The sequence below is a fragment of the Scophthalmus maximus genome, chromosome 17 (genome assembly GCF_022379125.1).
Source record: "Scophthalmus maximus strain ysfricsl-2021 chromosome 17, ASM2237912v1, whole genome shotgun sequence".
Taxonomy (NCBI): Eukaryota; Metazoa; Chordata; class Actinopteri; order Pleuronectiformes; family Scophthalmidae; genus Scophthalmus; species Scophthalmus maximus.
The window spans coordinates 16,046,945-16,060,764 of NC_061531.1; the positions used below are offsets into that span (position 1 = coordinate 16,046,945).

At 44.2% G+C, this 13,820-nt stretch overlaps 1 protein-coding gene across 2 annotated transcripts in view; it reads left to right on the top strand.

Moving 5' to 3' along the window:
* The first annotated feature begins 2,742 nt into the window (after window positions 1–2,742).
* Window positions 2,743–13,820, top strand: part of stat5a (signal transducer and activator of transcription 5a) — a 44,728-nt gene continuing 33,650 nt past the window's right edge. For both annotated transcript variants that reach the window (XM_047328118.1, XM_047328117.1), the window contains exon 1: window positions 2,743–2,888. Coding sequence is in view for 1 of the 2 variants with exons in the window: in XM_047328117.1 (XP_047184073.1) it covers window positions 2,860–2,888 (29 nt within the window). In the remaining variant the exon portion in view is untranslated. The remainder of the gene's footprint in view (window positions 2,889–13,820) is intronic.

Sequence of the window (13,820 nt, forward strand, 5' to 3'; positions counted from 1 at the left end):
TTTCTTCCTGATTGCTCCACATGTAATGAAGATGGACATGATGAGAAAAGATCTTACACTAGGTGACGAAAGCAGCCCAATTTATAATGTGCTGCCAAACGGGATGAGAAGTGACGAGCTGATCTACAAAAGACTCGAGACAGTTACAGTTACTCCACAGTAGATCGAACCAGAGGAAGACAAAAAAATTATAATAGGTAAAAGGAAAAATAGTTCACAATAGTTAGTGCTGAAATGCACCAGTGTGTGCAGGGAAACCATGTGACAGCAGGTCGTCGACAAAGAGGAACTCCAAGCGAGCAATTTTTGATTAATGATGTGAAGGCAGTAAAAGTTTTTTATGTCTATGAGGGACTCAAGGCCCCTGCTTGTCAGACGTGATGCAGGGGAAGAAGGAAAAAAAGAAAAGGAGGTGCACTGAGTTCATATGATGATATCTGGGTTGTTTTCGTGTTCACATGGCGGAAGGAAAAGAATATACATTTGACAGAATCAAACCCATTTTTAAATATTGTCAGCAAATTCAGTAGCGCAGAAAATCAACAGTGTGTTCTTCTTATGGAAAAATAAAAGTGGGGCTGAATGAAACCCATTTCAAACATTTGAAAACAAACTTCTGTTACAGGCTGAGGCCCTTCTATACTAACCCAACGTTTCTGGGATTCGAACGTCACACTTACTGTATAGTACATTCATACACATAAGGGACGACCTGTCATCACACTTCCTGTTTTGTCACAGGGCCCATTGAGGGTAGGACCTCTCTCGACACATAATCACTGGACTTCCCTGACTGGAAACCCCCTTGATACATGAGTGCAGCCCCCCCCCCAACACAAACACAAACACACTCACTACTGTACATCTTCAGCTGAGACGACGTGGCCCTGATATGAACAGCAGCAGCAGCAGCAGCGTGACTGCAGGGATTCCCATGAGCCCGTTTAGTGACAGCTGAGATAATGCAGCTAAACAAACACGGGGCAGCAGCAGCGAGGAAGCTATGGGGCCTGCATCACTGGGCCTCTGTGTGTGTGTGTGTGTGTGTGTGTGTGTGTGTGTGTGTGTGTGAACTCTATGTCTAGTTTGTCTCTGTGATAGGAAATAAACACAGACTGGTTTGAGGAGATGAGTTGTGTGTGTGTGTGTGTGTGTGTGTGTGTGTGTGTGTGTGTGTGTGTGTGTGGAGGATGTGCATCTATTACCGCCAGCAGCTGCTGACTCAGCTGTCTGAGGAAGCAACTGTCACCCTTCAGTTTCTGGGCCACTGCCAATCAATCTGGAGAATCAATGAAATGAAACTGTACGTGTGTGTGTGTGTGTGTGTGTGTGCCTGCGTGTGTGTGTGAGAGAGAGAAACTTGCTAATAAAAATGAGGACATGGACGTGAGGAAAAGGAAGTCATTTATTTCTGTAGCATGACAAGGGAACTTTTTTTTAGATTTGAAGTCAACAACATTCAAATAAATGAACTCTGGAGTTTTTTATCCTTTTTGGTTTTTCTCTGTGACAAAGGTCAACTTTCACTGTAGAGCCACAGGTGGTGGATTTATTATTTATTATTTATTATTTAGTCAGTCATGTAGTCCAAAGTTGCTATGTGTTGATCTGTGTGTGATATAAATGAAGCAGCATCGGCACAACAACAAGAGCAACAAACAGGAAACAATCAACACGAGCTCACGTGGTGTCTGTTGCCCTTTTTTTCCCCCCGTGTATTTTGTTTTGTTGTCTCCGGAAGCAAAAATCTGTCTCTCTTATTCTATTTGCTGGATGTGCCTCAGGCTCACACTGTCCTCTAATTAATTTTGGCAGGTTTATCTTTAGACCCCCTTCCTCCTCATCTCTCCCCCTCTCTCTCCCCTCTCTCCCTCTCTCCCCCCTTTCATCCCTCTGATAATGTTGAGATTAAAGGTGGAGGGAGAAAAATCATTGATTACACCCTCACCCCCCTTCTTGTGCTTTTAAAAACACCAGTCCATTAAGCGTTAGGGGGTTGTTTTTGTTTTTTAAACCAGCAGGGGTCGCTGTTGTCCAGACTGAGGGCGACAGATTTGGGAGTATTTTAAATTTAATCTAATCGACTTGTCTGCTCGTATCTGTGTGCTGCAGCGATGACCCGCCTTACCATGAAAGCAGTTTCAATTTAAAAATGAATTCACACATTTATCCATCAATCGTAACCGGGCAAAAAAAAAATAGAGCTTTCATACCTCTGTTTTTTATTCTGTATATTTTTTATTTTATTTTATTAAATTACATTTAATAACTAGTCTTCTGTCTTCATCTTTTGACTTTTTGTTGCTGCTGCTGTGACAAGTAAGGATCAGTAAAGTTTATCTCATCTTGTCATATTATATTATTGGTTGATTTATTGCAATAGGTGGCAGTTATAACTTATAATGCACTTTTGGTGACTTATGGCAAAACAAAAGAAAGTTGTCAAGTCGCATGAAAACATTGTATAATTGTATAAACACAATAAACATATTATTTGATTGCTTTTTTTGCTTTGAAAAAAAAAGAAGATTTAAATCACTATAATAAAAATAATAATAATGCTTGTGCCTGATTGGAGAATGTGTTTAGCATGAATCCAAGTGAAAAAACATCGTCAGGACCGAAATCAGCAGAAAGTGTTTCTGACAGAGAGAGAGAGAGAGAGAGAGAGAGAGAGAGAGAGCACCACCGGAAGTGGGCGGTTTGAGAGAGAGAGAGAGAAAACTAGACGACTGACTGACTGACAGAGAGATAGAGAGAGGGAGAGAGGGAGAGATAGAGGGAGGTAGAGAGAGAGAGAGAGAGAGAGAGGTTCCTGTCGTAGGTCTCCACCGTCGCTGCAGCCTCCGTCCGCGTTTCATGAAAAAAGGGACAGCAGCTCCACAGAGGTAAGCGTGACAGTTGAGTGCTTTAGAGCGTGTGTGTGTGTGTGTGTGTGTTCGCGTGTGTGTGTGTGTGTGTGTGTTCACGTGTGTGCGCGCCTCGTCCCACTCGACTGTCCCTTCACCGGGTTGCGAAAGAATATTTCTGACAGCGCTTTGTAAACAAACTGCGAGTGAAGGCGGCACCGCGCCGCCGCGCCGCGCCACCGCGCCGCACCACCACCGCGCCGCGCCGCCGCACCGCCGCGCCACCGCGCCGCACCACCACCGCGCCACCGCGCCGCGCCACCGCGCCGCACCACCGCGCCGCACCACCACCGCGCCGCGCCGCCGCACCGCCGCGCCACCGCGCCGCACCACCACCGCGCCACCGCGCCGCGCCACCGCGCCGCACCACCGCGCCGCGCCGCCGCGCCACCGCGCCGCCGCGCCGCACACAGACAGCAGAGCTGAGCTGCGTCTGGACGCATCATGTTCTATCGTTGTCCTTTCTGTTGCTTTTCTTTTCTTCTCGCCACCTCTCTCTTCTCCCTCCCTCCACGCCTTCTTCCTCTCCTCTCCGCTGCTGAATCAACAGGCAGGTTCTTCTTCCACCTCAGTTCTTCAACTCAGGCTTTGGCTTCAAGCTTCGAAAGTTGGACAGGTGAAAGTCTTCACTTTACGTTAGGCTCAGGGCTCATACCCTGCTGTGTTCAAATACAGTTATTAGCTTCTTGAACTGAGGAGTTGCATTTTTGTAGAAATGTATAGCTATATACCCCCCCCGCCCCCCGCCCCCGCCACACACACACACACACACACACACACACACACACACACTTTGCACTTTGCACTTAATGTCATATGTGTGACTGCTGAGCTGCTGTTACCTTGAAGATAAAGACTTTACATGCAAACACACCAGTTTCATAAGAGAATTCATGTTGGTCCAAATCATTTCTAGTACAGTTTATACATGAATGCTTTGAATCTTTTCTGCATTGTTTATTCTGTAAAATAAAACATTTTCATATCGGCAGAGAAAAATCATTTTTATTTGCCGACCAATGAGAAGTACACCTTTCTTTTAGCAAGAAAAAGAAAACATGAGTATTGTAAGAATTATAATTATGAAACAAAAATACCCTACAGTACAATGACAATACAGTCATTCAGTATCGAGCACCACAGATTCAGCTACAGTCCCTATGGCGATATGGAAGATTTCCAAAACACAACAGAGGGTCAATATAATCCAAAGCCATATACTGTATAAATGTTATAGTTATTTATTTTACACTCTTAAGAATGTGGTGTGAGTGAAATATCTAAGGCTTGTAGGCTCCTGTGATCTAACTAGTGTTGGGTACTTGGGTACGTAATGAGCGTACCCAAGTACTGGTCTCGCAAAAGGATAAATTTGAAAGTTGTTGAGCGGGAGTTTGTTGATTCATCAGGATCTTTGCCGTTTAACGTTTTATCTCTCCTGACTCTGTGTGTTGCCGTGAAAACAGACGATTCATTGTTTGTGTGCATTTGCCTGTTGATGTGCGGCATGAAGAAGAAAGATGAGGCACGAGGGGGATGGTTCATGAAGGTCCGGGCAAAAAGCATGGCTGCCAAGTCTGTAACGCGACGACTCCAGAATCAATCACCCTGGTGTATTGTGATTGCTTGGAAACAGAACTGAAATGTTGTGCAGATGTGCATCCTTTGTCATTTGCTAAATGCTCAGTTGCTCCGATAAGACTTTGGCTGTTTTTCCTTTTGTACCGACAGACAGATTTCGTCTAACAATCGAGTTGGCGCCGACCTAGCCCCCCCCCCCCGCTGCTCTTGGTAATTGAGAATTACGTGTTGTGACAATAATGCCCTCTGCCCACTGTGATAATGTTGCCCCTCGAGGCTGCAGTGTGAAAAGTTTGCATGAGGTCTTCTCTCGGAGTCCTTTTCCTTCTCAACGCGGCGATAGAAATTGTTCGCTCGTGACACCTTCATGTTTTGCTTTTCGGTAACGCGTATAATAGTTGGTCAACAATCGACGGCAACTTCGACAACAAGTGATTTCAAGACAGTGGGCTCTGGTCAGTTTCTTGATATTTGACCGACTGATTTCAGATTCTCAGTTCTTCCGTCCTCGTCCGTTCTTCCATTTATCGGCTGTTTTGTCTGTGATTCCTGCACGTCCGCTCTCTGGATCACCGAAAACATTTCAGACAGGGAACACTTGTCTGTATCAGTGTCAGCGTTATTAACCTCGTTGGCAGGCGCCCTGTCACCCTGCACGCTCCCTCTGCCACTGCTGTGCACGGTGCATCGGGAAGACGGGGAGGTGTTTGTTCCTCCCCTCCCCAGGCTTCTGTGGCTCTCTGCCGTCGGCGCGTGAACATGGCATCCTGGCTTGGCGTGAATTGACTGTGTCCCCTGACAGAAAGACCCAGATTCAGGAGGTGTAGCAGCAGGGGAGACGGGGGGGGAAACCAGTGTTTTTGTCCAGGAGGTTCCTGCAGCTCAAAGCAAGTCGGATTTAAAACTCTTTAAAGAATGTGTCAGCACCACTCTGACACCACAGTCCCTCTTACTGACACCTGAATGTGGTCCGCAGATCTGCAGCTGCTTTCCCTGGTGTTGGTATGGGAGCTGCGAGGCGGCGGCTCGGTGCAGTGTGTCTCGTCTCGTATCCCTTTCCTGGTTCCTGGTTTCGGTGTTGGTTGACTGGCAGCCAGTATTCATTGAATTTGAACCTCTGTGCAGAGCCAGCGGGGTTACTTCTTGTGTAACTCGCAGAGACATGTGCAACTCGCGCAGTGAGGCATAAATCGCGTCAATAGCTATAACAGATAATGCATCTTCTCTGAGCCTCCTGGCCACAAACCACAGTGTGAGTGTTGTCGGCTCCACTATCTCAATCTGCCTGACGTTAATGTGAAAGACTTTCTGTAAATTATCTAAAAAGTAGTTGTTTATTCTGAGATTATAAATTTCAATGTCAGCAAAAAGAAATAGAAATCCAAACTTGCCCGTCTCTTGATCCTTCAAGTTATACCAGTTTCAGATGTCCTTATTATTAGATTCATGAATTAAATGGACCCACGGGAACCCAGTTATCCCATGAGCCCACTGCGCCATGTGCTCAGGGCATGGCGTGTCCTTAAGCTCGTCTGTGCTTCTCACGTTTTCACTCTCCGCTGCCAGACGACCGGATGGTTCAGCGAGTTGAACGGGAAAGGCCGAAGAGAAGATTTGGGTACTGTAAGTTGGGAAGGACTGCCACAGGAGACATGTTCTCAGTTTTATTGACATGAGTAGCTGCGAGTGAGCCGATTAGAGTAGTGGTTTTGATCTGAGTGAGCTCCGAGTCAAACGTGTTTGAATCACTTGTTGCACTCATGACTGTGCTTATCACAGGACTTCCTGTCAGTCTGCACAGAGGAGGAGGGGAATGGATGGAAGAGAGAGTTAAATGGAAGAAAACCAAATAAACCCACGCCAGAGTAACGTGAATAACGTCACGTCCACGTAACTGTGAAGAGCAAACAGAGGGTGAGTGACAGAAAAAGGGAAGTGATCAGGAAGCATGTGGTGACAAGCACCCGAACCTCCTCCCCCTTTTCAGTTGGTCTAACGCTAATCCACTGGTCACGTGGCCGCGAGGTTTTAGCCGCGTCTAGGCCGTGAGCGCTCTGATCCATCTGTCCAATAGCGTTGCTGATTGTTGGCATCCGCACCGCAGCGTGCACTACTGTCCCATGATCACTGCCTGCTCCACACAAGACTCACATTTGATCGCCATCAGCCAGTTTGGTCCTGCAGGGGTTTTTATCAGAAGTTTCATGAGATTTGGCAGTGATGTTTCCCCATTTCCCTTTATTTATAAAAATTTTTGTCTAACTTTCATCCAATTTATCTTCTCTTCAGTGCAGCGAGCATAGTGGGAGGGGGGCTAATGGTCGACCTTGGCGGACGCTGAGAAGCATGATAAGGCCTTAGGGTTATTATCTCAGTGACACAACAAGGAATGGCCAGAAGACTCTACAGGGCAAGTTTGTTCGGCTGAGCCATATGAAGGGAAGTCACAAATCAAGAGAGGAAAGTACACGCTTTTGTTGTTGTTGTTGTTGTTGTTGTTGTTGTTGTTGTTGTTGTTGTTGCTGGTGTGATTTCAAATTGTGTCAGGAGCCGTTGGACAGAGATCAGCCCCGAATAGGCTAAGAATTGAAAAGTGTGGTCTGGATTAATCATTTTCTCCTGTTTACACAATACTTCCCCAATACATGAGGGAACATTGCACCAAGGCTGACCCATAAATGTCCCATGTCTGGAGGCTACACTTTTTCCTTAATCAGAAGCATGAATGCTGACTAAGGTTCAGCGATATGAATAATCACCACAGCGCTATCTGGTTTATATTCAGAAACTGATTTTGGGAGCTCTCTTTGTCATTGAGATAACGGCAAGATTCAACATTATCTCGACCCGGGTTGTTACACTCACACCCAGCTGAGGGTCGGTATAGCTCGGAGGCTGGTGAGTGGAGTAGGCTGCAGTTAGGGCGTCTGAGTGAGAAGAGAGAAGCCGTTTCTTTTTTACCCCTGCATGCAAAAGTAGCATCAGTGTGCTCCTTCTGCAGGAATCTTTACCTCACAATTACTCCGAGAGAGAAGCTCAGCGGCCAGCGAGCACACAACTTTTGGCTGCGCCGTAAACCCCAGGAATGTGCTAATATTTATGGGAGTTTAATAAAAGTATGTTTTTTTTAAGAGAAGAATCTTGGATTTGTCATTTGGTGAGTTATTGATCTCTGACTCTCTCTCTCTCTCTTTTTTAATAGCCGTGTTGGAAAGTCACACTTTGCAACTTTCTCTCTTGTGTTTTATGAAGGCCTCGGGCCGTGAGTCATGCTCGAGCTCTCATGCGTGAATTATGTGAATAAATGGCTTCATCTCGGGCCCCTGAAGGAAATTGCATCATGTGAAGTATTGAATCTTGAAAATGTGGGAAACATGTTTTGATCATTTCTGTATGGAACATTCGCAGGACACATTGCAATGTGATGTCGTGTGAGGGCACAAGGGCAAGTAAGACATTATAGCATTTGCAAACTGTACATGCAGATCAGCTTTGCAAATCTTGAACTTATCTCAGGTGCTCAACTTTTTCCACATCTTGCTGGCACTATCTATCCATCTATCTATCCATCTATCTATCTCAGAATGACTAACAGTTATATTGTCTCTCCATAAAGTATTGCTGCCTTACATTATCTGGTGGTGGACATCGACTGTTTGTAGAGTTAATTTTTTCTTTTCACACCCACACTATTCACGCTGTGGGTCCTAACCTTATATAGCCTGACCTTCTGGCCCACTTCTGAAGTTATCACCCGTGGACTGACCTGGAATCTGTAATAAGAGCGCTGCCATCTGACAGTGTGTTTCAGTTTTGTCAGGGGGCATCTGCAGTAACACCGACAGTATGAAATGAACCACAAGGAACATGTAAAAAAAAAAAGGAAGTATTTTATCGTCTGTCTACTCATAAAGCAACAAAGTCTCAGTGTCGCTTTGTGACAGAAACCCCTCCCCACCATTCACTTATCCTTAAATGATCCCTCGGAAGCCATATAATCTCTTCGAATGGATTAAGGAATGTCATACGGTTTGTGTGACTTGGATAAGTCCCACTGTAAAGTTATTTACATTTCCAACTGTGAGGTTTGCAGTGTGGCTATTCCAAGCACAGAAAGCCTGTGTTTTGAGCGCAAACTATGTGTAGCATGATTTGACTGCATCTCACCGACAGATGCTTTGAGTTATACTGTATGAGAGTAACGTGTAAGAGACGAGACATTAGTTATGCTTTTTAATCTCAGGCACTACATTTGCCATCTTCAGGCTTCTGTTGATTTTCTTGTTTTCACAAACTCTGTCACCGATTAGTCAAAACCATCTCGGTCATTGTGACGACTTCAACTTCATCGTTATGATGGTCCCGCTTTCAGATCTTGTGTTGACTATTTTAGGTGAAAGTTTTTTTTTCTATCTCTCTGAAAACGCTGATGAGTGTAAATCAAGTTTTATTTTTTTTGGTCACACTCCTCCCCTGGAGAACTACAACACGGCTCATCAAGGGCTAGTTTCTATTATATATGTATTTTGCATCAGGAAACGGACCCAAAATGTAGACACCAAGACTTCGCAGGGGTTAGTGGTCAGATATAGAGTCGACAACGGACAAACTCATTATCAGATCAGGAAATCGTGTGTATCTGCCAAAGCAGTATGGGAACAGCCTGAATGCTGTAGTTGAGCTGCACACAGGTCGATGACATAAGCAACTTGGCAAATAAAGTGGAAAACAGGAAAAGGAGCAACAAAGTAATAGATGAACACTGAGGAAAGTACGTGGTTGTCAGATGCATTTTTGAGTTTTGAAAAGTCTGATAAGAATCTATTTTGTCTCATAAAGGGGAACTTCGTCTCACCATGATTTAAGCTCTGATACAACGTATCATACATTTAGAAAAATAAACTTGCACGTCAAATGACAATCGTGCCACAGATGTCCCCGACATCTGTGGCGATTTCGGGGACTGCGGTTTTACTATAAAGTGTTGACTTGCATATACACCGATATCAGCCGTAAGCTAGAATCACAAATAATATGAATGAATACGTCAGCCGGGCCAATTTATTGGGCCAGGATCTAATTTCCTCATATGCAATTGCATTTTGCCCCCAAGTTCTTTTTTGGACCAGAATTTTGGAAGATTGGTTGAAGAAGATAGACATGGTCGATGCAAGCCTCACCATGGCAGTTCTGTTTTTTTTTTTTTTTAGGCCAGGATTATAAAAGGATACAGACACACAAGGTAAGCATGATTGACAGGTTCTGTTTATTGTTATTCTCAAAGGAGGACAAGTGAGTTTTAGGTCAATATATGGAATGTTGATGATGTCAGTTGAGGGCTGGGCTTCTTTAGAAACACAAGTTATTTTTGCACAACGGCGTTGCAGCTAAAACCAGGTTTTGCCGTAGACTCTGCAACGAGACACTTATATGTTAATTGAGCAGGATGAGAGGTAGCTGCTACTGCTGTACCTCAAGCCTATTACAGGCTTACAGCAAACAGTTGTACAAACAGGCTGGAAATGGATAGCTCACAGATAAAGAAGAAGAAAAAAAAAACTACCTCTGTTTGTAGATGGAAGGTAAAGATAGAGACTCAGAAACAAGTTGTCTCTAAATGAAATAATGTCACTAAATGGACCTTCAATGGCAACGCACAAGTAGGTCCACATGGGAGGCACAACATAAAGAGTTTAACTCGATTGTTTGTGCTGCCATTATTCATGAATGTGTGTGTGTGTGTGTGTGTGTGTGTGTGTGTGCGAGTGTGTGTGCACGTGAGTGACATATAAGAATGTGTTTTGTTCCACTTGATTTAGGTCATGGATGCTCCTTTGTGTCTGGGGAAAGAGCTTACATCTGTGTAAGATTAATGTAAGGAGCATTTGATGAAAATTTGATAATGATTACATACAAGGGGGAAAAAAAACAACTCAATTATTGATGCTTATGCGTCATTTATGTTTGGTCATACGCTGGATTAAACTTCGCTGGATTAGACAAGGAATAGGGCTAAAAGGATGAAACACACACATTGTCGTTGGAAAAAACAAGTGCCTCGTTTCTCTCTTGTGTTGTTATATTAGAAGTGTGTGTGACTTCTTAATTTTTGCACTTGCACATTTCAGTATCTTTAATAAAACAACACCACAGGGACGGAAATGCTCTCCCCTTGCCCTTGCGCACTGGCGGAATATAATGCAAAGTCACTGTTTGGATTTGTGGAGCCGTTATCCCATATTGATCCGGTGAGCTCATCTGTGCCCACGGCAGCGACTGCCTAACAAGGCTCTCAGATGAGCTCTGCACGGCATCCTCGGCCAGCCCACCACACCCACAACAAAACTGTGCTTCATTTAAAAAAATTGAATAAAGTAGTAGCAACATTTTTTTTTAAAGGAGACATATTATTCTCGTATTGAGCTTCATGATTTTAATTTTTGGTTGTTACTTGGAAAGGTTTACATGCTCTTAAAACTCAGAAAATGCATGTTTCCTGATACCGTCCATTCCTGCGGCTGCTCCATTAAGCCTCTGTCGGAAAGGCTTGGTTTCAGCTGCTGTCTCTTTGAGGCCCCGCCTCCCGATGAAGCCCAGTCTGCGCTGATTGTCCAGCTGGCCCATATTATTGTGATTGGTCAAGAGTTTTTGCCTCCGCTCTCACATTAACCTGACTTTGTTGGGGGCGTGTCAGACTAGCTGCTAGGCCTTATGCACTTCCGTTATATCGTGATGTCACATGACATCACAATATTACGGATGTATCGGCCGGACTAATGACGAGTCGTTTCAGGAGTCTTGCTAATGCCAGACAAAGAAAACAGTTTTCCTCCCATTTTCTCGATTTTATCACTTGTGTGCACAGCACGTGTCTCAGTGCAAATGTGTGCATGACATGTGCTTCTTCAGTGTCTTGTTCAGTCTCTATTATAAAGCATATGACTGTTAATACATAGGCCCAAAACAGATCCTCGATGAGGTCTACGGTACATGTTACTATTCATAAAGATGTGTCAGACATAACATCAGCCCTGTGAAATTTTTATGGCTCACATGGGACTAATCTTCGCCCCGTACAGAAGATGAAACTTCGGGGATCCCACGCTGCATCTTTGACAATTAGATCCCATCTGTTGCTCTCTTCGCTACCTCCTGCTACCGCTTCGAGGCATTTGGCCGTGTGAGGGAATTACATGTACGGTTAAATATATGCTAAGGGGAGGGGGTAGGACAGCACTTTGTGGTCATGTTGTGCAAATAGTGTACATTGTTTAGAAATGAGTGGTGTGTGGGATTACCATCAAACCTCATTAGACACATTTTACATGTTCACCTGATCTGATTCCCCAGGCTCTTTGTTTTGCTCAGAGCAAGACATGAGGCAATATGTGTACAGCATCATTGAGAATTATTGATAGATTGAAATAGGAATTTAAAAAAGCACTCTATGGTTGCTATTGTTATTTTCTACAGAAAAGACTGGCTGCTTTGATCTTTAGAACATCTATCTTTGAAAGCTTCTTTTGCAATGCAAGGTAGCTTTATTCCTCAGAATATTTCATTAATTTCTTATCTCTTGGCTACAAAAGCTGTGTCCAAATGCAGGGGTCGCAGTCTTTGGAGGACTCTTGTCTACTCCTTAGTAGACTGAACAGTCTGCGAAGGTCAAACCAAAATGTTTCTATTTGTGTCACCAGCTTGCTCGCTAGCCTCATCACCGGCACCCCGTGAGTCCTGGGATAGGTTGGCCCAAGAAAGGGTCCATCCGTTGCATCCTTTGGAATGGAAAGACTTGTTGGCTGTGTTTGAAGGAACCGGAATTAGGACACTGCAAATGTCCTTCTATTATATGCATTTGTAGATCCTCTGTAAAGTGAGAGATTAAGTACCGTAATTGAGAATGAAGGAAGGATTTTTGCTTCAAATAACAAGTACTGGTTATTGGTGGCCGTACATGTTCTCAGGAGGGATGCCAGAAAAGGCCCAAAGGCTTGGGTCATGAAATGCATTAAGGGATTAGATTGTGTCTGACAAAATAAAGCTTTTGAGAGGAAGCGGACGACTTCAAGATTATTTTCACTAGGCATTACCTGGACTCGAGCCACGGAAGCAATTCATAGTTTTCTCATGAATGCACAGTGAAGAGCGGGAGAATGAGGGGGTGAGGGACGAGGTCACAGCACTCCGTTACTCCAGTCTCCATGCTCAGCTTATCCAGATTATCCCTGTGCTACTGCCCTAATCACTCACTCGACCGTGCATGCAGCATCATAAGGTTGATGCCTATGTTTTCCTAGAAGGGTGCGTGGCTGTTTCTTCTGTTTCCAAAGAATGACCCCCTCTATCGTGGACAGTATGATATTTGGATCATTGGTTGATCAGTTCTCAGTGTGTGAGGAGACGGTGTGTGTGTGCTATTGTGCAGGGTAAAGCCTGTGTGCAATACGTTACGTCTAATATCATTTAATCTTGACGGTGTCTATGAAAAGGACACAAAAGCAATGGCTTTGTTAAAAGTCAATGTATTTATACATATGTTTATGCAAATTTGTCTTAAAAGGGCACATCCCCCTTTTGATATATATTCTGTTGCTCAACAAACGGATCTCCTGGAAAACAATAGACCCAGACTATAGATCAAAATCCCAGAGGGATGTCTTAGATAAAGTAATGGATGGATTTCGTTTGGCAAAATACGATTGGTTGTTATCACCACGGCAAGAAGGTTCTGGGTTTACAACTGACGGCCGGTGGTGTTTTGATCTAAAAGGAAGTAACTGGTTGAGTGAAGCACATGGAGGAAGCTAAAAGGGGAATTTAGACCTGAGAATTAGCCATAGGCCGATTCTTCATGCATTGTTTGCTTTCTTTTGAATATTTTTTTTAAATGATCCTGCTAATATATCTCATAGTTTGTTCTTTGTTTCAGAAGCTTTCTTAGGCTTAAAGCTAATATGGAGGAAATTAAAGTTTACTTGTATGACCTGCTTCTGGACTGATTTAATTTTTGGTTAAACCACAGAAATGACAAAAGTAGTCAAATAGTTCTATGTTTCCTGTGAGGTAATTATTTTTCCTATTGTAACCGAATGAAATGAGCAACCGTGGCAGTTTACAGACCTACATGTTAAAGTGTTCCTATAGGTTCTCAGTCCTCAGCTCTGGACACTGTTGATATAATCCACCCCGTCTGTCATAAGGTGGGTGCCGGTGCTCATTTCTCTGCGGGGTAAAGGTGGAGTTGACCTTTTGCTGAAGGCACTGAGCTGGGCCATGACAGGAGGGGCTGGGGGGCTGGGTTCAGAGCTCCAGTGACTGGGTTAGAGACTG